Below are 27,770 nucleotides of genomic sequence, written 5' to 3'. Positions count from 1 at the left end.
TTAGATTATAGTTTTAATATTATAAATTATATTATAAATTATAGTATTTTCTATATTCCTGCACATCTCGCAGACAGTTGTTTGCATTTTGCATGCATATTAAGAGAAGTCAACACTCTACTTTTGAAAATCCAGGATATAGGCAGAAACAGCTCTGGGCTTTGCTAGCCACGTATTAAAAATTCATGTCAGATTTGAAATATTTTTCTCCCCTCTTGGTAAAAAACAGGCAAAGTATTTGCATAGGTATAATGAGCAATTAGCCTTCAACAAAATTTCTAAAATCCATACACCTTGGTAGAAGCGTCTGGCATCAGAGAAGGACTAAGTTGGTTTAACAGTCAAAATATTTTACACATTAAAAATCTTTTTTCCTAGAAATCTAATTATAATTAGCCCCCAGGGTGGGCTAAGTAAGTCATGTATTGAAAAAAAGAGGCGTAATAACGCCTTTTTAAAAGGCGTAATAACGCCTTTTGGAAAGGCTTAATAAAACCTTTTGGAAAGGCGTAATAATACCTTTTGGAAAGGCGTAATAACGCCTTTTAGAAAGGCGTTATAACGCCTTTTGGAAAGGCGTAATAACGCCTTTTAGAAAGGCGTAATAACGCCTTTTGGAAAGGCGTTATAACGCCTTTTGGAAAGGCGTAATAACGCCTTTTGGAAAGGCGTAATAACGCCTTTTGGAAAGGCGTAATAACGCCTTTTGGAAAGGCGTAATAACGCCTTTTGAAAAGGCGTAATAACGCCTTTTTTCGCGTTATAACGCCTTTTGGAAAGGCGTAATTACGCCTTTATTTGCGTTATTACGCCTTTTTCCGCGTTATAACGCCTTTTCAAAAAGCGTTATTACGCCTTTTTTCAAAGGCGTTATAACGCCTTTTAAATTTTTTTTTACCGTAGTTTGATCCTAATAGGCTTTCGTAGGACATAAGGTAGATAACGCCATGAATGATTGAATTAACACAATATCATGTCAATTTCCGAATTTTCTCAATTTAATTCAAATTTTCTTCATTTTAAAAGCAAATGTTGTTTTTTGAAACCATAGAGCACAAACTTGCCCATCTAATACGCATTGTCTACCAAAGAGCTAAGTCCACGAAGGGGCTAAATCGGCCCAGTCATCAAAATAAATGAAACTTTCTCACATAAAACTGTAAGATTTGTATGTTGTAAAACAATTTATTTTTTAACAATATTTAATATCTTTTCTGGTTTTCTTTTGACATTCGTTTAAATTTGGTATTGTTTTCCTTATTAATACTATCACGTCATTACGTTGACGTTACATACTTTAACGTCGTTACGTAGACATTTTGTATAAGAAAGTAACTTATGTACGTTAATGGAATAAAAGTAACAAAAATAGTCTCTTCTTAAAAAAAATTGAGAAAATTTTACTACGAATTTTTCAAGAAGTTCTGAAAACTTTTGGTTTATTTTTTAAATAAAGCTATTTGTACTCTAAAGAAGTGCCAAATATCGTTGATACATGTAACACGTTTTAAATGATAATAAGAGACACGTTAAGCTGAAAACAAACACAAAGTGTTAATCCATCATATTTAAGTAAAACTGAATAAATGTATTAAAATTTATACTATAGTAGCCATGGATAAGGATTTTATCATTCTTAAATGTGTTATTGTATGATCATACAGCGTACAAGCAAAAAAATACACGTTTTTCCAGAAAATACACAAGTACTCTTTAATAACGAAAACTTAAAATTAAAAATGAAAAGTTGCATTAAAAATGAATACGTTTTAAGTTACCATCTATTTTATTGTCATTTTGAGGATTTCGTTGCACTTCCGTAATTTATGACATTTCCCGGACATTTGAAATGAAATTGTCGTTCATACATGTAATACACGTAAAATAGTGACGTTTGACGGCAATCCTGAGCACCAGAGATTGTCAGGAAAGAAGCCACTACAGACTTTTAAACAAGAGTGATGCAAAGCATCAAATCGGCCGCAAAAAATTAAGAGTCCAACGAAAACACAAGATTTCCAAAGTATTTGAATTTCAAAACGGAATCTGAAGTTTAAAAAAACAACAACAGATAAACGGAAATGGCACGAATACCACTTTACTCAATGTAAATTACTTAATCGAAATAAAATTCACTAATTATGATAAATATGTTATATCATCAAAGAGAAACGTTTTTTATATACCCACAATAGATATGAAAAGAGATTTCAGATGACAAAAACGATCGAATTAATTATTGCTAACTAATCATTTTCTTATCATATTATCATATCTTACACACTCCCATGTTGGGGAGTACCTGTTATAGATCCTTTTAATAAAATCATAAAGTAATGATTATCTGGTGAGAAAGGAAAATTAAATTGAAACATAACAACAACTAAGACTTTCATATAGTTCAAAACCAGTTGTAACATTTTACTCATAATTTTCATATGTTTAAAATAACGTTTCGTTTCTCCATGTGCAATTTCTAACACAACTACAAATAGATAGGCGATAATGAGTACAGAGGACGAAAAAATAATCATAATATCGTATACATATTGCATATGAGAATTTTAACTTGGACGTTTTCGGATCGTTACTCTTTGTAATTACACAAAAATATACGAAAAACAGCTACTGGCAGTAGTAAATGGCTATCATTACAGACGGGCGAAAAAAATTATAGAGCACATGTCGAGCGACATATTACCCCCCCCCCCCCCAAAAAAAAATACCATGTTCAAATGCCCGATCTATGAAGTTATACTTGCAGTTATATCCGTTAACAATAATAATACATCCAGGATACATGGCCATAGGAACCGGGAGGGGGTACCCCCCCCCCAATAATTTTGCCGATATATAGAATACTACACAAAATAAGCTCCTATATGCTTGTGCCCCTTCAATAAAAACGTCTGATCCCCCCCCCCCCTATTTTTTTTTTGCTTGTCAAGGAATTTTGGTAGTTGATAGTGCCCCCAACTGAAAATGTACGGCTGAGCCCCCCCCCCCCCCCAACTGAAATTGCTATCTACGGGCTTTGGATCTATAATAAATTTATGCAATAAATAATCGAGTCACGAAAAATCAATCGTTTTTAAATTAAATTTTTATCAAGGAGATTGAAAAAAAAATTAAAACTGCTATTGATTTTATTTTCTTTTATACTATAAATACAACGACTAATACTATTGGCATTGTTATTTATTCAATTTACTACTTTCTTGTTTAAATGAAAGCAGTAATTGGTCGAACTGTCCTATGTATTTAATGAGTGAGGTTGGGAATCCCTCCCCCCCCCCCCCTCCCCCCACCCCCGGCCCCAATAATCCCTGTCTTTTTTTCTAGTATAATGGGTTTTTTTTGCTTCTTATTTTATATCAATACTCTAATCCCCCCTTCATGAATTTACACTACTATTATAAACATGCTTGCTAATCTTGGTTGCCCTCTCTCCCTTGAGTCTATTACATTTAAGCGGAGTAACTCAAAATAGAAAGAGATAGCAAGTAGCCTCCCTTTGACATTTTTTTTTCATGTGTTGGCTAGGTCACAGCATGCAGGCTATACCACAGGGACTTGAGGAAATCATAGCAAAATCGGTTATATAGTATAATAGGGCAGACTTGAGACAATCATAGCAAAATCGGGTATATAGTATAATAGGGAGACTTGAGACAATCATAGCAAAATCGGGTAGATAGTATAATAGGGGAGACTTGAGAAAATCAAAGCAAAATCGGTATATAGTATAATAGGGGAGACTTGAGAAAATCAAAGCAAAATCGGGTATATAGTATAATAGGGGAGACTTGAGACAATCATAGTAAAATCGGGTATATAGTATTATAGGGGAGACTTGAGAAAATCAAAGCAAAATCGGGTATATAGTATAAAAGGGGTTGCCAAAAACAACATTTGAATAATTTTATTTGAATATGAATGCACTTCATTACATTTAGATAATTTTGGTTAAAGGTGGTCTTCATATTGAAAATGATGAAAATACATATTCAACTTTTCTTCTCATATTATCTTAAGATTTAGCATCTGGTCTTAAATTTCTTCTTTCGACATCAGTGACTTCCCGGCGCAGTGGTATGATTAATGTAATGTAAATGTAGTGATTACGAGTTCGAGCCCAACATGTTTGCATTTGTGCCTTTTTAATTTTTTTGTGTGTTTATCTTTTCTACGTTATCTTTATTATATTTATAATGAACATAATAATTATTTCAAAAAGTTATACATTACACTTTGAAAGTATCTCTGGAAAAGATAGTCCTAAACTATTTCATTAAATTTTGCAATTTCATAGCTTCTTGATTTATTTTTATTGATTTTCTAAATCTTTTGTCTCAAAATTACAGTATTAAACATGTAAACTGGTTGTCATATGACATACCTGCAACTATGAAAACAACACTCGTCCACAAATGATATTACATAGGTTGATCTTGAATTGAAAAGGTGTCGGCCGTGTCGTCAGTAAAGCAGCTACATGCATGGCTCTTTGACAAAATTCCTTCAGAAGTGCCTGAGGAATGTCAGGAAAATGTTCTAATTTTCACCCTCTTGTGACCTCCATGAACGCTGTGAATCAAATGGATGCTGGTCCAAAAAAAAAACTGTTCTTTTAAAATTATAAATCTGTGTCAATTTAAACCTTGTTTTTATTTTTATATCAAATAAGGGGTCATATTCGGCCGTTACCTTACCTTGTCCTTTATATTTTAAGGCCCTTTTGCTAGGACATGACTCTTAAGGAGGGATTCTTGTCAGGTTTCTGACTAGATGAAATATTCAAAGTATATTTGCTTATATGTTTTATATATTTAGATGTTAGAGATTTAAAAGATCATATTTTTCTTTCCTTATCACAATTGTACAACTTTAAATAGAAATGGTAAACAGAGTTTGAAATCTAGCAGGGACTATATTTTTGGCGGAATGGCGGCGTATGAAAATATCTTCTTTTCTGCCTCTCAAAATAATAATAGAACAATGAATTTAGTTATAATTTTTACACAATCAAAGACTTGAAGAACATTTTTAAATGTAAGTTAAATTAATAATAAGGGACTAAAGTTTTAAAATATATCAAATAAATATGATTTTCCAAACAACTTCAATTATGTTAGCTTTTAAAAGCTTCCAATCTAACTTCAGATTTGAGCCAAAAATCCGTAAAAAGTGTTTTTTCTCTCTTAATAAACGGTCAAAACTTTTTGTTTTTATATCATTTTGTATCTTTATGTGACAACTTTACCATATGTGAAAATAATAAAAATTTAAATATAGGAAACATATAAAAATAACTAAAATGTCTTAAAATTTTTGGAAAAATAGAGAAAATTCGGATTAGCCAATATCCATTTTAGTTAAATTATTTATGTCAATTTGGTAATATCATCTTATAGACCCTATATGATAATATCTCTTTATGCAAAAAGAAAAACATTTAATTTATTGAAATAGAAGTAGGCATCGCATAATTGGCAACAGTAATTTTTTATTCTTAACGTCCAGAGAAAAGGTACTGACCTTGACTTGACCTTGCCTCTAATATAAAACGGTCAAATTTAATCTAATTGATACCATCACTTCGTGATATTGTCTTCTTGATTCTGTGAAAATTTCATCGATTTTTAAATATAAGAAATAAGTGTTCTTATGAGAAGAATCCCTCCTTAACTTGAAATACTATGATTTAAACACTTTCTTTTATCTGTATTGTCATTCTCAATCTATTATTTTAGTCAGTGTATGTCTGTACTATGTGGAATGAAATTATTTATTTATTTGTTTTATTTATATCTTATAATAATCATTTATGTAAGGAAAAGTAGTCCTAGGGAATTGACACTGTATTGAGTATGGCATTTTACTGAAATTTTCAGATGCTGAAGTCGAATTCCTCGATCCTGGCGCAGCGTAGTACTACTTAACCTTTGGTCTTCCGGTCCACGGACTGTATATAAGTCAAGCTAGCGAGATCGAGGGATGCGTATGTTGAGGCGTCATAGAGTTCACCTTTGCATCATCAACACTCTTTCAACTTCTTTTTGAGAATTTCACTCTCTAAGCAATTGAAATGCGCGCTTACAGTCATTTTCAGGAAGCCTTGGCTTAACTTAAAGAAAGGGAAGAAGAAAACATCCTTTTTTGAATAATGCTGCAATACTTAGGACGAAAACAATCTCCTGTACACCCAATTTACAGCCTTTTTTGTTAAAGGTGCAGTTTAGGATTGCCATTTAATCGGGCTCGAACTTTGCTCCAGTATGGGCATGAATATCATTCCACCGTTAAAAAAGTATCGACTAAGAAATGTTGAACTGACGGATAAACAGACAGACGCCAAACACAGGGGGATCAGACAATCACTATGAAGAGCAAAAAGCTCAGTAAATTAGTCCAGTTAATTTGTCATTCAACAATTTGCAACAAAAAACTCTATAAAGTGCATACAATATCATCTTCGCTAGCCAAGGGTTTCTGATCTGCTACTCACTCAAAACCCTTGGCCTATGGTGCGAGGCCCATGGTGCTGTAAAAGTCGGGATTGTTACGTCACGTGATCTCGAATCTTACCACATTGCGCAGATTGCGTCATCGAAAGAAATAAAAAAAAAAAAGCGTATTTAAAATAAAAGTTAACAAGCAAGTATCTTACGTTGTTTATTTGTAATATAAGGTGGTGCAAAACTATATTCCTGATCATATTATATATGTGCACATATCTGCTAAAAGTTTGACGACACCATACTATTTATTATAGAATGGCACGTTGTTTACTTGTGTTTTTCATTCTCGAGACTACAGAGTCAAGATACATCCCGAACGGAGACATCGTCATTTACAAAAGCTTTCGCTCATTGCATGGTCGAACAATATCAGTGGACTCTAATCACAACTTTAGAAAAAAAAATCCCGACTTTTGATAGCACCATAGGCCAAGGGTTTCTGAGGAGAACAGCGGATCAGAAACCCTTGGCTAGCGTGAAGATAATACAATATAAATGCTTAATATTATACCGGTATATATATATATATATATATATATATATATATATATATATATATATATATATATATATATATATATATATATATATATTATATATATATATATATATATATATATATATATATATATATATATATATATATATATATATATATATATATATATATATATATATATATAGGATCTCCCATGATTTGTATCTAGTTGGAAATGATTTTTATCCAACGAGTTGTGTGTTTTTTATCCCCGAGCCTTGGCGAGGGGATAAAAACACACAACTCGTTGGATTAAAGTCATATCCAACTACAAATCATGGGAGATTCTTTTTATCCCATGTTTAATACTTCACAACCAATGTTTTACACTGTTTTATATAGGACTCCACTTTATTTTACTTCATCACGCTAACGCAAAAACCATTGTGACGTCACAACTGCACTTAACTGTGGGTTATGAAAAAAATATCCAATGAGTAGATCTAGCATCCACAACTCATTTTACGTTATGTATTACGCTATGTGACTATATACAAAACTACCAATTTTAAAAAAAATATTTAACACATTTTCATATCTCCAACTTAAAAAAATCAAATTGAACTGTAAAGGTAAATTGTTTGACAATCTAAAAATTATAATGTTATATTTTTTATTATTATACTTTCATGTTAAATACCAAAATCTGATTGATTTAGATGCATTTAACAATCCGTAATGTTACCCTCAGCGTTAGCAACAGACTTGACAACGGGTAACATAACGAAAATGTCACATGCGTTCAAATCATGCGCGTACGGTTCACCGTATAATCCTCAAAACGTCGGTTGTGCGTTTGAAAGAAGCCTAATAAACGACGTCAATAAAAGGTTGCGTCCGATGTAGCTTACTTGAAAACAACAAACGACAGACGAAACATCCTTGCGAGTGCAAACTTTAGATGATAAAGGACTTTTTGAGTAGCAAAAAAATAATAAAGAGGTTGGTAAATCTTTTCCGAAGCTTTCTTATTGAGAAAAATAGAAGCGGGGAGTTTGAAAGCTTTCTAAGCGTGAACTTAACGACGATCTCCGATTTTTTTAATGACATCCGAAATCAATAAGACATTCAGTATAATAAAATAAATAGTGCACGTTTTTGAGGGTAACAGTTGAAATTGACACCCCTTGGAAAACCATTGTCAACCTCCGCTGACGCGTCGGTTGACAATGGTTTTCCTTGGGGTGTCAATTTCAACTGTTACCCTCAAAAACGTGCACTATTTATATATTGTCGCATGCTATTTTAATTTCTTTTAAATGTTACAGCATGTTCTGAAATAAAACGTCACGAATTTAACGTGTCGTAAAAACCGCGTTATTTTATTCCGCCGTTTCCAGGACAACGGAGGATATAGTCTGCATTTTTTGTACAAAGGTAGATGCTGAAGATAATGCTGAACATAATGATACCCAGATTCTTGTATTGCCATGATAATAGATAGCCAAATGTAAGTATTTTTCGGAGAGAATTTTCACTCATTTGTCGAGCCGGTTGCATATATGTGTTACAATAATAAAAGAGAATCTTCTCTTCTTTAAGAAGCTGTGTAGATAAATTTTCCTTACATCGGCGCTAAAAAGCGATCCTTCAAATAACAACACTACATATTAAGCGTAATTACTACTTAACGTCATTTTCACGCTAGGCTACACTGTTTCGCGATGGAGTGTGTTAACTGTAACTATGGATATTCAGAGGGGGATAACTCTAAATGTCTTTCTTATGGGGTGCCCAAAGGGGTATTTTTAAAATTACATATTTTCATACTAATTATAAACGTCAAAAATATCATATAACATGAAACAATGATTAGGACTGGGAAAATATATATGTATAAAAAAAACTAAAATAATGTTATAATTTTGAAGCAGTAAAATTTATATTTATAGTTAAAATACAAAATAAAAAAGAAAGGAAAATAGGTATTTAGTGTCCCCCCCCAAAAATAAATAAATAAATTAGAATTTATTTTCTTTTTTTATTAAAGGGAATGTAAATAAATTCAATTTAGTTGCTAAATAAATTAGCTTAAATTATAATGTGTTATATACTAGATGATTGTGTTTAAAAATTTTTGTAACAGAAAATAATGATTTTGATATGAGGAATATTGTTTTACCATCACAGCCTTCATTCAGTTTGTCTTAAAGGATGACTGCACTTAAGGACATGCGGAATTTGCGACAAAATAAACTTTCAAAACAAGCATTTTTCTTTTCATTGCATGAATGGTCAACATCCAATCCACAACTTTATGTAATTACGTTTAATAAAAGTGTGTATTTACGAAGTTCGAATCTGTTTTCAAAGGCAGGGGTCATCATAATTTCTTGAATTTTCGTTCGATAATGAGGACGCCCACTTTTTTACTGACTTTATACATAGTCAGCGCATGTTTGTCTATTGTTCTACGTTTAACAGTAGTTGTATATTTGCATAAATAATACTGTGTCAAAAGGAGATTAATAGACAAACATGCGCTCATGGTTAAAAAGAGAAAAAACTGCTTCTTCTTACATTCGCTCTCCGTGTTGTAACCAAGGACTGTGACATGTTGAATATTATAATTCACCACGTGATTTCTACCTCAGGTAACTTTGTGAATACTTAATTCCGTCACGTGACTTGTAAGGTAGCATGTTTTGTGCTAACTAGGACATTGTGTTCGAACACGTTAAGTCATCTGGCATTGATATGAAATCTGCTTTAATCACATTGACGTGCTCATATTGTTAATTTCGTTTTGAAACCTTTGTCAGAAGTGTATTTGTGCCATACAGAATAAAGAGGGAGATTGGAAAGAGTGATCACGTTCGCTTTTCCAAACATGTCATTGTTATTTATCAAGTCTAATTTTAGACCCATTCTTACAATGTTAGCTCCACCTCTCATGCATATCTAATGTTCAATCAAGGGCAGGTAAGTGTAAATTCACTATATTTGGAAAGCAGTAAGGACAAAAAACATTGAATCATTTTATTGTATTACAGTCTAAAATCATTTTAAGATATAAATGTGGTTCCAAATTGACAATATTCTTTCATAAACATACAAAAGTGAGATAAGGTTTAGATATAAAAGCAACAGAAGCAACCGAAAAAGACCCAAAAACAGGTGTTAAGTGCAGTCATCCTTTATATTCCCATTAACATACAGTTTATATCCACACACTGACATGTATTATAATTTAATATATATATATTTTACTTTTACATACAACATATTAGTAAAAAATAGTATGTGCCAAGAGCGCATCATGGATGGATAGATAGATGGATGGATGGATAGAAAAAATAAGTTGAAATAAATAGTATTACTGATGCATCAAAGAGGGCTTAAATAAAAATCAAAAATATAAATAAAATGTTTTACAGGAGAGAGAGAGAGAGAGAGAGAGAGAGAGAGAGAGAGAGAGAAGGAGATAGAGCTTGTCTTAATAATTCACAGACAATTTGGACAATCTTTAATACAGATTACAGATCTTACCAGTACTTAATTTTTTTTACCTAAATATCATATAATTTAAATTTTTGTCTCCTGTTTTCCCTTTCAGAGTCTATTATATGCTGCTGCCAGTCATATTTATGACTAGTATTCTGCAAGTTTTTGATGAAATGTCCAGTTCAAGCATCAGATTTTTCAATTCTGACATTATTGATTCCCGAAAAGTATGTGGAGCATCCAAGACTGCGCAATGGGTTCTTGGAAAACTCGCAAAACTGCAATTTTACCTCCACTAAGGTAGCAATTACACGGCTATGGACTCAGTATGGGAAACTTAGAAAGACTTATGGTCTGAATGAGGGAAATAAGAAATTAAAAAATTTCCTGGATACAGAATTTGTTCCACCTCAGATATCTAAAAGTACACTCAGGATTTCTGAATCATCCTATCTAATCAGCTCAGGTGGTGATGCATCTTCCACAGCCATGTTAATTAACAAATCACTCATTCTTGAAAATCAAAGTCTTGTCACAGAGAAATCGAGATTAGAATCAGAAATGTCAAAACAAACTTCCAACATACATTGTATGAGCAGTTATTCAGAAGAAGTAAAAAAGAAAAATGAAATTCTTCACGAGAAGTTAAAGGATTCAAAGCAAGAAACCAAACGAACAAAAAGAAGAGAAGAATACTGGAAAACAAAATGTACTCGCTTAGAAACCTCAGCAGACTCAACTGTAGAGGAATGTCACAAATTCATAAGCGAATTACAAGAGGAAAATGATGACCTCAACAATGTTCTCAGAGAACTTCGGAAAATTTTAAAGGAGAAGGAGGAGGAAATTTCAGTAATGTCTGAGTTATTACAAGAAGCAAACAAAAACGACGTGATTCGCTTGTTTAATAAAAAAGAGAAAGCATTCACACCTCAGCTTCATCTATGTGTCTACACTCTTCTTGAGCACAATGTTCCTGCTACCCAGATTGGTAAGTGTTAATACTCCAGTACATCCGAGTTTGTTTGTTATGTTTGTTTGTGTGTGATTGTGTGTGCTCGTTCATGAGAGAGAGAAAGACTTCTTTCTTGTATGTACTTCTATCTCATATGTACGAGAGAGAGAGAGAGAGAGAGAGAGAGAGCATTTTGTTCATGCACCTTTTCAGTTGCATCATATTAAATGTTGACATTAAGTACTTCTCTTTATAGAACCAACTATTGAAGCATGTTTAAAGTTGGCAGGAAAAAAACCTGATCATCTTCCATGTCAGACAACTATTGCAAATATGAACATACAACGTCTTTCACTCGCTAAAAAACAACTGGAGGAAATATTACCCGAGAAAAAAAACACTACGTTACATACAGATGAAACTTCAAAGTATGGCATAAAGTATGGTGGGTTTTCGGTTCGTGACGAAGATGGATCTTATTTTGTTTTAGGTCTGCGTGAAATGGCAACCAAGTCAGCAGAGAATACTTTAGACACATTTAAGGATATTTTAGAGGATATATCTGAAGCAAATAACAAAACTCTTGAACAGGGAACAAAATTTTGGGCAGCATACAAAACACAATGAGTGATAGAGCAGCCACTGAATAAAAATTCAATGAACTACTAGAGATATATAGACAGAGCCTTCTTCCACAAATACGAAAAGATTACAACACTTTAAATAATGCTGGGAAAGAAGCAGTCAGTAGACTAAATAACTTTTTTCTGCGGTCTCCATGGACTAGTTCACATGGCAAATGCAGCACAGAAAAGTCTGTTTGAAGCAGAGATGGGAAATTTTGAAGAGAACCCACCAATCTGCCATGAAGGATTCTCAAAAGAAGGCGAATCAGGTTGCTTTCGGGTGATTCGAAATGCATGCAAAGCTTTTGCTAGGCGCGGCGATGAAAAAAGTGGGTGCTTTGGAAGTTTTAGAACATACATGCAACCGTTAAAATTTCTTCAGCAAAATGGTATCACATCCCTTCCATTACAGCCGTTTAAGGGAAATAGGTTTAATATTTTGTTTCAAAATGCAGCTTGTATCTTTTATCTCCATTCTCAAATGATTGATTTTCTGGAAAAATCCTGCATTGAAAGTAAGAGACTTCTTATGTCTGTACTTTCGGATCTTAAGGTTTCATTTTATGTTGCCGGATTGAAAGCTCTAGGTCTTATTGCAAAATTGATCACAACTCCCTTATGGAATCTCCTTGAAAGCAGAGAACTCTCCATTGAAAGTATGTCTTACCACTACCTTCGTTTATCAACGTATTTAGCAGATGCTAGTCAAGATTTGCCAGATTTTATAAAGGGAAAATTTCCTGCTTTCGCACCAAACAACTTGAATGGTGACAGAATATTTGAATGTTTGATAAGCGAATCTAAATATGACACAGACGTCGAGATCATATTAAGCATTATGCTACCCTCCATCAAGAATGTCGTTCTTCATGCTTACAAAGACCATTTACCAAATGGAAAGTACGAAACTTTTACCGAGGAGCTGTCATTACTAACAAAAAGTGTGGACAAGCACAATTCCTTTTCAGAAAGACTTTTTGCATATATGGACCAGATTTTAAGAAGTAAACCTAACAAATCTACTCTTGCAATTGAAGCCTACACCCTATTTTTGCTGAATAAAACATCTGACTGGTTACTAAGTAAAGAAGAAAATATAGATGTTCTCATTTCAGAAGCCAGGAAATCTGTACAAACGGAAAGATCTATCTTTGAAACACGGAGAAGAGAAATACAGCAAAAACGAGAAGAGCGACAAGAGCAAGAATTTCAACACAAAGCAGAAGTTCAGAGAAAAAGGTTGCATCGTCTTGAAAAACAGAGCGATGAAATTGTTTTCTATGGGTCATGGAAATCTCCGCAGGAATGCAAATTAAAAATAAAGGAGTCAATTGTGTCAGGGAAAAAATCAAGGCCATTAAAGCACAGATGCGGTACAGGAAAAATGTTTTGAAACAATGTGTTACAGAAAAAGAACTTTATAAATTTACTAAGAAAGGAGACAATGGTAAAATATACACACTCTCCTACAAAGAACTCTTTGCAAAGGATGACTGCACTTAACGCCTGTTTTTGGGTCCTTTTCGATTGCTTCTGTTGCTTTTATATCTAAATCTTATTTCACTTTTGTATGTTTATGAAAGAATCCTGTCAATTTGGAACCAAATTTAAATCTTAAAATGATTTTAGACTGTGATACAATAAAATGATTCAATGTTTTTTTTCCTTGCTGCTTTTCAAATATAGTGAATTTACACTTACCTGCCCTTGATTGAACATTAGATATGCAAGAGAGGTGGGGCTAACATTGTAAGAATGGGTCTAAAATTAGACTTGATAAATAACAATGACATGTTTGGAAAAAAGAACGTGATCACTCTTTCCAATCTCCCTCTCCATTCTGTGTGGCACAAATACACTTCTGACAAAGGTTTCAAAACGAAATTAACAATATGAGCACGTTAATGTGATTAAAGCAGATTTTATATCAATGCCAGATGACTTAACGTGTTCGAACACAATGTCCTAGTTAGCACATAACATGCTACCTTACAAGTCACGTGACGGAATCTAGTATTCACAAAGTTACCTGAGGTAAGAAATCACGTGGTGAATTATAATATTCAACAAGTCACAATCCTTGGTTACAACACAGAAAACGAATGTAAGAAGAAGCAGTTTTTTTCTCTTTTTAACCATGAGCGCATATTTGTCTATTAATCTCCTTTTGGCACATTGTTATTTATGCAAATATACAACTACTGTTAAACGTAGAACAATAGACAAACATGCGCTGACTATGTATAAAGTCAGTAAAAAAGTGGGCGTCCTCATTATCGAACGGAGATTCAAGAAATTGTGATGACCCCTGCCTTTGAAAACAGATTCAAACTTCGTAAATACACACTTTTATTAAACGTAATTACATAAAGTTGTAGATTGGATTTTGACCATTCTTGCAATGAAAAGAAAAATGCTTGTTTTGAAAGTTTATTTTGTCGCAAATTTCGCATGTCCTTAAGTGCAGTCATCCTTTGTTAAAAGTTCTGAAGTCAATATAATTTTCTGTTAGTAAGGATGATTTTTTCTTGGAGAAAATAAGGAAGTCAAAATATTTATGATGATATTATTTCGGTAGTAATGAACTTTTATATGCTACTTAGCAAAGTTGATATTTGGTTTATGTCATATTAAAATACATGTACATTATTTGTTTCTGAAATAGAATTTCTTTAATAATTGTTTTGTATGTTTGTTTATTAATGTTTGTGTTTTAAAACGATACAAAATAAAAAAATAAAAATGCAAATAGTAAAAACGTTGAAAAAATGTGATTTTTTATTATATTAGGCTGTGCTGTCAAAAACTAGTCAACGCAATGGAGAGTGCACCGTCTTTATACTTGTTCTACACATTACATATTTTTTCAACAAGGAATATTAATGGAAAACGTTATTTAAAAAAACATACAATATTAAATTGCAATTGTTGTAATTTTTGTTAATTTTCAATTTGTTTGATATTAACCACCGTTTTCCAGCTCTTTTCAATAAAAAAATATATTAAGTCAACCTTAAAAATTATAAAATATGACAAATATTTAACAAGATATAACCCAGTAAACTATGCTCTATTGTATGTTTTCTTCACCTGCTAAATAAGGTGTAATCCTCAACAATTGATATAATTTAGTGTTTTTACTGATTTTAAATTAATTTGCGATCATCTTCATTAATTTTATTGCTGACATTTTTTTTTTTATAAGCATAACGTTGGCGTAACGTTGCGTTTCTTTGGCGTAACTTTGCGTATCTATCGTGACAACTGATTATACAGGAAGTAGACCGTCAAAATCTAATGAATCAGGCCAATTTAGGTGTTTTATGCAATTAAACTTTAATAATCATGATTCTGGGTAACAGAAAAAAAAAGAAAGAGATTATATTTTTAATATCTTAACTTACATTTTGACATTAATGATACAAAATATTTACTTCAGAAAAGTGGTCACACACAAGAACAATACCCTTACATTTCGCAATCTATTTTTAGTAACAACGCTTGACCAGGAAATCCCAAAATGATATTTTTCTTAAATGATTTTTTATAAGCTTTATAGAGGATATTCAATTGTTTTGTTTTGAACATATTTTATTGCCAAGCAAAAGGATAAGAAACAAGTTCTAACAACTTACGAGTTCTTCTCCTTAATAAAACACATAATATTTGTCATGCAAAATAATAATGAAAACATATACAAATAAATGCAAATAGTATAGTATATCTAGCTAAACCTACAAGATTCATTTATGAATCTGTGAACAGCGGCAAAAATACCAATGTTTAACTCTAATGAAAAGTTTTCGTTGCCCCAGAGTAGTAGGTGTACATCTATGATATCTAAATCAAGTCGAAAAAGAAGGTCAAAAAGATTATTTCGAGCATTAAGATATTTTTTACAAACAAAGAAAAAATGATAGGCATCTTCTTGTTTACCTCAAGAACAATAAGGATTGTCAATAATATTACGTTTATATAAATCTTGGTTCAATACACAGTTGTGCCTTAATTTAGTATGGATTATGTTTGTAGTGCGTTTACCAAATAAAAAATAGGAAGGTGCTTTTGGAGCATTATCACTTATAATCTTACGAAAAGAATTAACTGAGTTGGCTTCTCTTGTATCGGTATCCAATAAATTTCATCTTTTAACAGCATCAGGTACAAATGATTTGTTAAATATTTCTAACCTGCCTCTTGGAATATTTAATTGATCTTTGTTTCGTGTATTGTATCTTGATATTTGTTCTCTTTTCTTTGGGACTATATCACGAATATATTCCGGTACATCACAATTGTTAATTTTAAACATTGTAATCATTTTTGCTTGGTAACGACGGTTTTTCAAAGGTACCCATCCTGTTTCAAAATAAAGTGATTCTCTTGAGGCTAGTATCGGAAGACCAGTAACTATCCTAGCGGCCATTAGTTGTACTTTTTCAAGTTTTTCTACATCAGATAAAGAGCAGCCATCCCAGACAATCGAGGCGTATTCAAATGTTGGTCTTATAAATGTTGTATACAGTAGGGAAAGATTTTTCCTACCTATTGAAAATTTTAATTTCTTTAATAGCCCCAATTTTCTATATGCATTATTTACAATACTATCAATATACTCAGACCAGCTAAGATTTTGTGACAATAAAATACCCAAGTGGCGATGCACCGATACATACTCCAGTGTATTGCCTTGGAAATACAAATTTGGTAAAACTGATCTATTTTTTTAAGGAAAAAAATACAACCTTTGTTTTGATGGATTAAATCTTAAAAGCCATTTACTCGACCATTTATCTAAAACATCAAGATCATGGTTTAACGTGTATTCTATATCTAATAAATTAAATGATGCATGTTGTAGTGAATTGTCATCAGCAAATAATCTACACATTGAAAGCATATTTTCAGCAACATCATTAATATATATCAAAAATAAAAGAGGACCTAGAACTGAACCTTGAGGCACACCTGCATATATATTGAGGTTCGATGATAGAAGATCTTTATACATAACTTTTTGTGATCTATTTCTCAAGTAACTAGTAAACCATTGTAAAAGATCGCCAGATATTCCATACGTTTGCAATTTGAAAAGAAGACCCTTGTGCCATACTCTGTCGAATGCTTTAGAGAGATCACAAAAAACCATACAACACGATTTTCCTTCATCTATGCTTTGTACAATACTATGAAAAGTTTCTAGAAGTTGGTACACAGTAGAGTGACCAGGTTAAAAGCCCGCTTGATATCGATAAAATAAACTGTTACAATGAAAATGATTATACACATGTTTGAAAATAATTCTCTCCATAATTTTGCTAACACAGCTTAACAATGATACAGGTCTATAATTAGACACTAACGAAGGATCATCTTTTTTAAAGAGAGGTAATACATGAGCTACTTTCCACATGGCTGGGAAAACATTCTCTGACAATGATTTATTAAATAACATAGCTAATGGTTTTGAAACAGTAGAAACAGTGTTTTTTAGCATTTTGTGACTGATACAGTCGGGACCTATAGCTTTATTAACAGGAAGTATAGAAATTATATCGACTACCTCTTGTTCATCAATTATGATATTACTTAGTTTGTCACTACATAAAGAGTACATTTCTGGTAGACTTTCTTTTGTATCGTTGATACAGGAGATGGATGAAAAATAACTGTTAAGCGCTTCTATCTTGTCGAGATCAGCAAAAACTAAGCTACTTTCGCCATTGCCGGTAGTAATTTGTAATGGAGGTATATCTTTGGATGATTTCACGTTAAATGCATCCTTCATTAGTTTCCAATATAATTTGTTGTTGTTTTTATTTGCATCTACTAGGTGCGTTTCTATATTGTCATAATAATTAGCTATAGCATACTTTTTCATGTTATTGAACGAGTTCCGAACTTTTTTGAATTCAGCCCAATCCGATTCTTTCTTCGTTCTTAATGCTTTGTTTCGTAGTCTATTTCTAAGTCTGAGAGTTTTACGCAGAATGGAGTCCATCCATGGTTTATCTCGTGTGCGAATAGTAATTGTTTTTTCACAGATGGATTGTCTAACACAAGAGATAAAATTATTTGAAAAATTGTCAGTAGCAACGTCGATATTATCGGCATCACTAATGTATTTACTCCAATCACAATTTTGTATTAAAGAATTTAATTTGTGAAAGTCACCATTTTTATAATCCCATACTTTTCGGTTATAAGCTCGATTGTAATTTATATTCGAGGAAAGTGCAATGTAAATTGCTTTGTGATCACTAAAAGTTGGGTCAATTTCAAGGACACCCGAATCACAGACCTGAATATCAAGGGAAGTGAAAATTGGGTCAAGAAGCGTGCGTGTATTGTTAGAAATTCTCGTCGGTACGTGGATGTTATTGACAAGATTGGAACTTGAAATTATTTCGTATATTATGTGTGTTTGAGGAGTATGTAACAAATCTACATTTATATCACCAACAATTATGATTTTACCTGAAGATTCCCCTACTTTATCAATACTCCATGAAAGTTTAGTCCAAAAACTGGATTCAGCGTTTGGAGGTCGATAAATACAACAGAGATGGTATTTACAGGTAAGATTTTCGATTTCTAACCACACTCCAAATTAACTGGTTCATAGTCTTGGCGTCTTATTGCATGGATTTGATTTGATAAATATATCATAATACCTCCCCCGAAACAATTTCTATCTTTTCTTATTATGTTACTAAAACCATCTAATAATAGATTATCATTAGTTATGGTACGATCAAGATGGGTCTCTGTAAAGCACAATATATCGAAGTCATGGACGAATGAATTCAAATACCCTAATTTGCTTCTTATACTACGAATATTTAAGTGCAAAATGTCAAGGACACTTTCGATAGTGGGCCCTGGATTGACCTCAATATCACGACAGGCTAGTAGGATAAACGTAAACAATTGCAAGTAAAAATTAATGTACACTAAGTCACTCTTAATACGTGTCGTATATCTTAAGAATGATTTGATCATGCTATAAAAAACGTGCAATAAAAATTCACAAACCGAGATATGGAATGAGTAAGACTTGCATACACCTCTACAAGACGAATAAAAAAGACCAATTGCAGCACGATATTGATCAATAGAGTCACCCATTGTCTAAAATTTGGTGAAAGTATATACAATAGGAAATGAAAAAAAGGCTGCAATGGTGTTTCTTGATAAAAGTAACATACAGAATGGGACAAGTGATACAGAGTTTGAGAAATGCAGTGAAATACGTAGAGCATGACAACTGAAATTATAAAGATTATAAAATTTAACACAAAAAAATAATACAACAAAAAAGTGAACAAAAAAATAAACATTGGAAATAATAACAAACCACTGGAACTGAAAATAGGAATATTGTGTGTAGAAAATATATACAAACACTTTGTTGTACACACAATACATTTCACAATTTATTTTAACATCGTAAAAGTTTGAGGTTGATTGGACCTCAGAATCTCGAAATGTACACGAAAGTTGAACTGCACAAAACAAAACAACTAAACAAATGTATGGAATGTCAAACGTTGCAATATTCGATCTTTTCCATTTGTATTGTATAACTTTCCATTTGTATTGTATAATTTTTATTTGTATTATATAATTTTTCATTTGTATTGTATAATTTTTCATTTGTATTGTATAATTTTCAATTTGTATTGTATAATTTTTATTTGTATTCTATAATTTTCCATTTGGATTTTATAATTTTCCATTTGGATTGTATAATGTTTATTTGTATTCTATATTTTCCATTTGTGTTGTAAAAAAATCATTTGTATTGTATAATTTTTCATTTGTATTCTATATTTTCCATTTGCATTGTATAATTTCTTATTTGTATTGTATAATTTCTTATTTGTATGCGATAATTTTTCATTTGTATTGTATCCGAGGATTGTTTATTTATTTCGTTACGAAGGATGTCATTGGTCATAAAATTTAGTCTGTAGAAAGGTCTCAGGTGCCCATCACAAACTTAGTCTGGTACCCTTCCCACAATTCCGATTGCGCACTCTCTACAAACACAAACTCGGCTCATCTATTTGCGGTTGCATGCTAAGGGACGACCATTTGATTCTCGGGGGGTGTCGAATCCGATTATTAATTTTCATTCTCTCGCAGGAGAGAATATTTATTTCCAATATGATCAGAGACAAGGAGAAAAACAAAAAGAAGAAAATCCGCCCAAACCCGAAAACTCAGTTTTTTGGGGGTGGGGGTAGTTACCACCACTCAAGGTCAATTTATTTATTTTCTCAGTCAGTATTCCTAAGGACAGATTATTTATTTGCCATCTACCAGCGCTCCCTTTTTAGAATCCAATGACCGTCTAACATGCACGCAAATACATATGCCGCCGAAATATGGCTGAAATATTGCCGACTCGGCGTTAAACAATAATCAATCAATCAAGCAAGCAAATACATATGAGCCCAGTTTGCTTTGAGCATTCGGAACATCTTCAACCCGATACAGGCTGAAACTTGACCAATGAAATCCCTCGTAACGAAACAAATAAACAGTCCGCGGATACAATACAAATGAAAAATTATCGCATACAAATAAGAAATTTTACAATACAAATAAGAAATTATACAATGCAAATGGAAAATTATACAATACAAATAAAAATTATACAATACAAATGAAAATTATACAATACAAATAGAAAATTATAGAATACAAATAAAAATTATACAATACAAATGAAAAATTATACAATACAAATAGAAAATTATACAATACAAATAACAATTATACAATGCAAATGGAAAATTATACAATGCAAATGCAAAAGATCGAATATTGCAACGTTTGACATGCCATACAAATGCAGTTCATTTTACATTTGAGTGCAAAGAAAAACTGGTGTGGAAGGAAGATTTTACAAAATTACCATATCGTGACCGAAGGGAACTAGATCTGCCTCCTCTCGAATAAAATGAACTCGATTGTTCAGATCGTATATTTTGATCTTGCCATTAGAGGTAGACACTGATTTTATCTTGTGATTTCTACAGAGTTGTCTGCCCAAGAACATTATCTTATCTCGATATTTCGTGAGATCTTCATTGATGGTAATACCAACAGTCTCTTGATTTTCTGTGAACTTTTTTGAATTTTTGACAAGATAGAATTTGAGATCCACAGACTTCAGTCTAGCAATGATTTGTCTAGGGCGTGTTCGATTGACATCACGTTTTCCGACACGATGAGATACAATAATATCCTCTCGTTGGAGAGGAATGCCAACCGCTGAAACGGCACCCATGATTTTGTCTGTAGTATTTTCATTTGTTGTTTCTGGTATTCCTGAAACGCGACCCAAGGGTCTGCGACCAAACTGTTCTAGCTCATCAACTTTTAGAAACAGATCTTTGTTTTGTTGTTCGAGATATTTAATTTTTTCTTGTAGGGGTTCTGTAGCTTTTTGCACTTCACTTTTAACAATGCTTTGGATTTCAGTGGTAAGTGACGCTAAGTCAGTGCTAAGTAAAGCTTTGACACTTTCTGCAATCTTTTGTATATCCTCACTACAGATTGTAATGGGCCCTGATACTACAAGTTGAGGGGTGGGGTAATGAGAAACATGATGTTGCTCACTTGGATCATCTGTTGTAAGTTTGGCACCTCTGATATTTTCAGGAGTAGATGTTTGAGTGGGGTTTAAGCTGGTAATAGGCTCCTGTTCATGAGTTTGCTCAGACAGTGAACCATCACGAGACTTCTTCAATGATTGAATTACGTCACTGAACGATCTTGACATATCTAATGAAACTTCACTAATACATCTTTTGTTTGATGAGTCTTTGCTACTCATTATGATATGATATGATATGATTCCAAAGTTAATAATATGGCAAAAAGCAAAATAATGGCGATATATTTATTCGATATCGGTCTACTAGTCTATTAGTATCTTTTCAATGGTGAGTTCATCTCATAAACAAAGACTTTACTTTTGATGCAAAATTTCAGTCCATTTCACCATGTAACATGCTATAAAGTTCTAATACAGTAATATATTACATCTTTGATAACTTACAACCGATAACTTCCTTCTATCCACACTCGTTTCCTAGTATATTACATTTATCAGCTCTGCTAGTGGAAAACGCTACCCACCATGACAGGGGCAGGTAATATCACATTGCTTACGAGTGGGACAGGATTTTTTGATATTTTCACGAGTGCGAAGCACGAGTGAAAATATAAAAAAAATCCTGTCTCCAGAGTGAAATAAATTCCATATTCATCTACAAAACATTGAATTTTCTGTTTATTACATTTTCTTTGATTTTCCCTTTGCCTCTGTCTTTTCTTAACACAGTGTCATAGGCTTGACGTCATAGTTGAGCGGTTGAGACGTCACAGCTTAGCAGTTCTGAGATTGAAAACATTACATAGCATGGCTTTTAGCAACATATTTGGGAAGAAATTTGCAGTTTTAGCTCTATCAAGATCGTTAGTTACTATCTCTATCTTATGACAGTCCAGAAATTATTTTTTACTTACTTTGATATCCTTTCACACTGTGAGAGAATATCATTTTGATATCCTTTCACACTGAGAGAATATCACTTTTATTCAATAAATAAATCACAGTATTTCACTGTTGAAAATGTAATAAAATTTGATATACAATACAACTGTTAAATATTATATATGAAATTTGACTTGTGGATGCTACAATGAGTCATATCCACGGGATAAAGGGGTAAACAATACTAAACATGGGAAATATATATATATATATATATATATATATATATATATATATATATATATATATATATATATATATATATATATATATATATATATATATATATATATATATATATATATACATACATATATATATATATATATATATATATATATATATATATATATATATATATATATATATATATATATATATATATATATATATATATATATTATTTAAGGAATGAATTTAATAGCTACCCATGTTATACCAGTATAACTTGGGTAGCTATTAAATTCATTCCTTATAATTTAATTTTCCATCAATAAGTGTAAAAGATATGACAATTTCTCCTTCAAAAATGCCTTCAGATTGTATGTATTTTAAATGTAACGTGAAGCGGATTGATACGTTTTTGACGTAAGTCATTGTGACGTAGGCAACCCAGGTTATACGCTATATTCTAATTTTTTTATCCAATCAAATGACGCGTTACAACCAAAATTAAATTATATATATATGAAATATGAAAATAAGATGTTGCGTTTTCTGTTCCACGGACAGCATGTACTAATGTACGAGTTTGGTTTAACAAAATTAGGGGAGGGAAAGAGAGAGAGAGGATAACATGATTCTGGCAATGATCTTTTTAATCTCAAATTATGCATGTCTTACAGGCACGTAGTATCGTTTTTGACAGGCCCGTAGAACGTGGGGAGGTGCATTTTTTCTGAGTATAGTATTTTGCTATAGTAAATATTCATTTAGATGCTGGACCCTCCCCCCCCCCCCACACACACACACACATACTTTTTGTCTGGACAGTTTAGATTTTTTTGGCTTATCAGACTTTTGGGGAGGTTGTCCTCCTACCCCCCCCCTCGACTTTTAAAACCCTTGCTCGTACAGGCCTGTTTGAGAGGGGGATGAACAACTTACCCGAAAAAATCTGACAATCTAAAGAAAAAAATTGTTCATACAACAAAATCCTATTTTATCGGTAGTCGTGGTGGTGGGGGTGGGGGTCCAACTTATTTAAGGAAGTTCCATACTTGGGTTAATTTCTGAGGGATTTTTTTCAAACTCCAAACATAATTAACTCTCTTACACAGAATGTATTTTTGGGATAAAAAGTCATCGTCATCGTATTATTATTTTTTTTTTCAGTAGTGCCACTTAAACTTTGAGGGTACAGGCCGACCCTGGTGCTTCATAATTTATATAAGGATCAGTGGCGGATTCAGGGGGGTTTGGGGGGTCGGGACCCCCCCCCCCCCGGCCCAATCAAATTTTTTTTTACAAGTGTCATTTTAACAATATATTTTATAAATGAGGCTCTGTCCAAGCCCACTGTTTTACACAAAGGAGTGAAATATACAACCACCATGAGAAATCCCTTTCCGCTTGAGCGCACACAATACACAGGTAATCAACAGTACAGAGATCATGATAGTCCGTGCAGCTAGTGATGACACAAGGGTCATAACTGCACATAGTTATTACGGTATTGTTTTTGGTATTCTTTCAAGAATTTTCTTCTTTCTTCGATAGTTGAATGTTACTTTATTGAACTATGTGAAGACGGTGAATAAACTGTGATTATTATTATTTAGAAAAAAAAATTAATACAATCGGCCCTGATACAATATTTTCATGACATAATTAGGCTGCTTTTACTACTGGGAAAATAGACCCTTCAAGTAATAACGGTTTACCAGTTGTTTACGTTGTGACCTGTACCAAAAAGCACATTGAAAGTGTTCATTTTGTAGATGGAAGTTACAATGCAATTGTAAAAAGCAAAAGATCTGCAAATATATTTTTTAAAAAAATTACAGTTCAATTATGTTTGATAAAACCCTACTAACGGTAACAACTTTGTATAATGAATTGTGGTAAAACTGATAAAGTAGAGGTCCTGTCAAAACAAGAATTGGCCACTTTTTTATTGATTGCTTTTCAAAACTTTTTTCCAAACATTGGGCTGGTAAGTTGGTAAAATAAAAAGGAATTAAAGAGTGCGTTTATGTTTGAAACTATAATCCCCCCCCCCCCCCATGCACAAACACACATGAAAGAGCAATAATTCCAACAATTTCCAAAATAATTTATGTTTATTCTTCAATATGAAATATCATTATTTGTTTTTATTGCAAATTATATATGAACAATATAGTCAAGTAGTTGAAAAGAGTAGTTGGGGTTTCTAGACTTTCTACACAGAATACAAATTTTCTAAGGTATTGGGAAACTGCATGCACATTAGTTTATTTTGGTAGTCAGAGCTTCACATGCGACACATTGGACGTGCATTTTAAAATGAAGAATTGGATATTATATATCAATTGGTGATATTTACATGATTTAAGATTTTACATTTAATTTTTTTTTTTTTTTTTTTTTAGAAAAGTCTCATTTTTCATGTTTAAATGGAAGTTAAAATAATCCCAAAATTTTAATTATTTTCAAGATCTTGAAAATTTGGGTAGGTCGGTCTTGAAAAACAACTTTAAAAAAGTGGCCAAAAACTAACTAATTCAATCCAAAATGCTGGAAAATGCACCATTTGGAGCCATTTTTTATGAAAATTTCTCGGGGGAACCCCCACCTATGGGAGTGGACACCCCCTCCCATGCCTTCCCCCTTCGGCCCTACGGGCCTCAACCCCCGGCCCCATAAACTTCTGGATCCGCCAATGAGGATATATATAAAGCAAAGAAAACAAGGATAAGGAATGAACTAGACTTAAATAATACTTAAGTATAAATAGATATTTTTTTTCAGATGACAAAATGTAAACTGAAATTGTATAGAACAGAACAGAACATTTATTTTCTAATTTAGAGCCCATAACAGACAAGTATGAAATTATTACAATAATAAAGAAAAGATATGCCAATGGATAGTATAACAATTTGTATATATACACTATACACTAATGATGCAATACACCCTACACATGTCGCTGTATATTCTTCAGTGAATGTTATTAGTCCCCTACCGGTGAAACCGGAGGGGACTATAGGTTTCCTCTGAGTCTGTCCGTCCGTCTGTCTGTCTGTCTGTCTGTCTGTCCATCTGTCCGTCTGTCCCTCTGTCTGTCTGTCAGTCTGTCCCACTTGGTTTTCCACACTTTTCTTCTAAACGCTTGCAGATATTGAGCTGATTTTTGGTTTGTGAGTGTATCATGATGAGTTACAGATCAAGTTTGCATTTCGTTCCGCTTCAATGATTTTTGACGGAATTACGATCTTTTCAATTTTGCAGGGTTTTCCGCATTTTTTTTTCTAAACGCTTTCAGATATTGAGCTGATTTTTGGTATATGTCTTTACCAGTCTGGTCGAACCCCCGAACGGGGGTAAACGGAAATGGGAAATCCATACCCCCAAACGGGGGTACGAGCATGCGCAGATGCTTAAAAATGTGCGTATTTCACGCAAAAAGTAGGGGTTTACAAAAATCGCCGGTGCAAAGTAACGGATTATTTGGCAAATGTAAAACCAATCGGAAATGATAGATTAAAGGTGTTTTTAGAGTTTGTATTTTACAAAAATACAACTTTATTGTACAAATCGGGATTTATTCACTGGCAAAGTTGGCGATCTTTTGCTCCTTGACATGCAGGTATTTAAGATAAAACATTCGATAAACAGACATAATTAAGCAACTAATACTAAATTGAAATTATATAAAAAAAGGATTATTCTACATTATATCTTTTATTTTCATAATAAAATGCAAGAAAAAATGTTGCTAATATCGAATTTTTTATGATCGTGGGTTTCAGTCCGCGTTTCCTCTGACTAGCAATCAACGGTCTTTATTATCGATAATCATGCCCAGGAAGTGGAACAAAAATACATATAAAAATAAAATTCAAATGAAATCTATCGTATTTATTGTCTTTTATATCTTATAAGAATTAAATAAAATGTTTGGCAACATGTTGTTGTAGGTTTTTTTTTTTTTTTTTTTTTTTTTTTTATATATATATATTAATAAATATGATTGTTTGAGAAAACACGATTGTATTTTATTTTATTTAAATCTAGGTTCTAAATGAATATTTTCCTCATTCTGAGAATATTTTTCCTTGTGTTTTAAATTCCACAATCTTAATTGAGACGTCCTACAAAATAATAAATAATTTCATGAAATGACGGAAAATATTTCGTTATTCCTACAGTATAAATTCAAACTATGGAAAACTTAAACTGTTAATTTTTTTCTGTTGAAATTTTACCAATTTCATAGCAGAAATAACATTATTATCGATCTTTTTCCTTAGATAAATGATATATAGGCAAGTTTGTTTATATTGGATACGGCAAGAGTTACTGTTCTTGCGCATTGCATGACGGGACGGAAAACCCTCGTTTGGGGGTATACCCCCGTTCGGGGGTTCGACTAGACTGTTTACCTTGATGAGTTATAGATCAAGTTTGCATTTCGTTCCACTTCAATGATTTTTGACGAATTTATCGCATTTTCAATTCTTAACGGGAACCAGATTACACTTGCCGGTAGGGGACTAGTATTGCTAATGCAATACTCTCAGAATGCTTGTTTTTTCATACATGTAAGTGTTTAATTTCAAATATTTTCAAAAATCTCTGAGAAAAATTCAAATCGATAGAACTAACAGTAAAACATCGTGTAAACATTTTTTTTACTATATATATACGTGTCTGTCATACTTAACCATGGCATGGGTTAATGAACAAGTTAAATAAATATCGGGATCGAAGTACTACATGTTACAAGGTCAAGTTCAACACGCAGACGTCGATTCAACGAAGATGGAATAATAATATCCAAATATTTACTGAAGAAAGAAAAAACTCTTATTTTGGGAGCTACATGTATGAATTAGTTTGTATTTAAAAACATAAGGTCATATCTTGTAATCATAAGACGCGTTTTCGTTTGTTTACGATTGTGTATGAG

The 27,770-nt window shown here is 32.5% G+C and overlaps 1 protein-coding gene across 1 annotated transcript; it reads left to right on the top strand.

The window, feature by feature from the left end:
• The first annotated feature begins 11,064 nt into the window (after positions 1–11,064).
• LOC133201903 (uncharacterized) lies at positions 11,065–12,085 on the top strand. The gene is made up of 2 exons (XM_061337693.1): positions 11,065–11,494; positions 11,715–12,085. The coding sequence occupies exons 1-2, from the start codon at positions 11,065–11,067 to the stop codon at positions 12,083–12,085; spliced, it is 801 nt and encodes a 266-aa protein (XP_061193677.1).
• The last annotated feature ends 15,685 nt before the right edge of the window (positions 12,086–27,770 follow it).

This window comes from Saccostrea echinata, unplaced genomic scaffold (genome assembly GCF_033153115.1).
Source record: "Saccostrea echinata isolate AGI-Se365-2 ecotype Australia unplaced genomic scaffold, CSIRO_AGI_Sech_v1 ptg000046l, whole genome shotgun sequence".
In the NCBI taxonomy this organism is placed as follows: domain Eukaryota; kingdom Metazoa; phylum Mollusca; class Bivalvia; order Ostreida; family Ostreidae; genus Saccostrea; species Saccostrea echinata.
Note: the sequence above shows the minus strand (reverse complement) of the source record. Positions and strands in the feature narration are given on the sequence as shown.

What these genes read in the sequence shown, in the direction of transcription:
- LOC133201903 (XM_061337693.1), top strand. Translation starts at nt 11,065, where the DNA reads ATGTCAAAACAAACTTCCAACATACATTGTATGAGCAGTTATTCAGAA. An exon ending in TGTTCCTGCTACCCAGATTG is followed by an intron (nt 11,495 to 11,714) that starts GTAAGTGTTAAT and finishes TTCTCTTTATAG; the next exon opens with AACCAACTATTGAAGCATGT.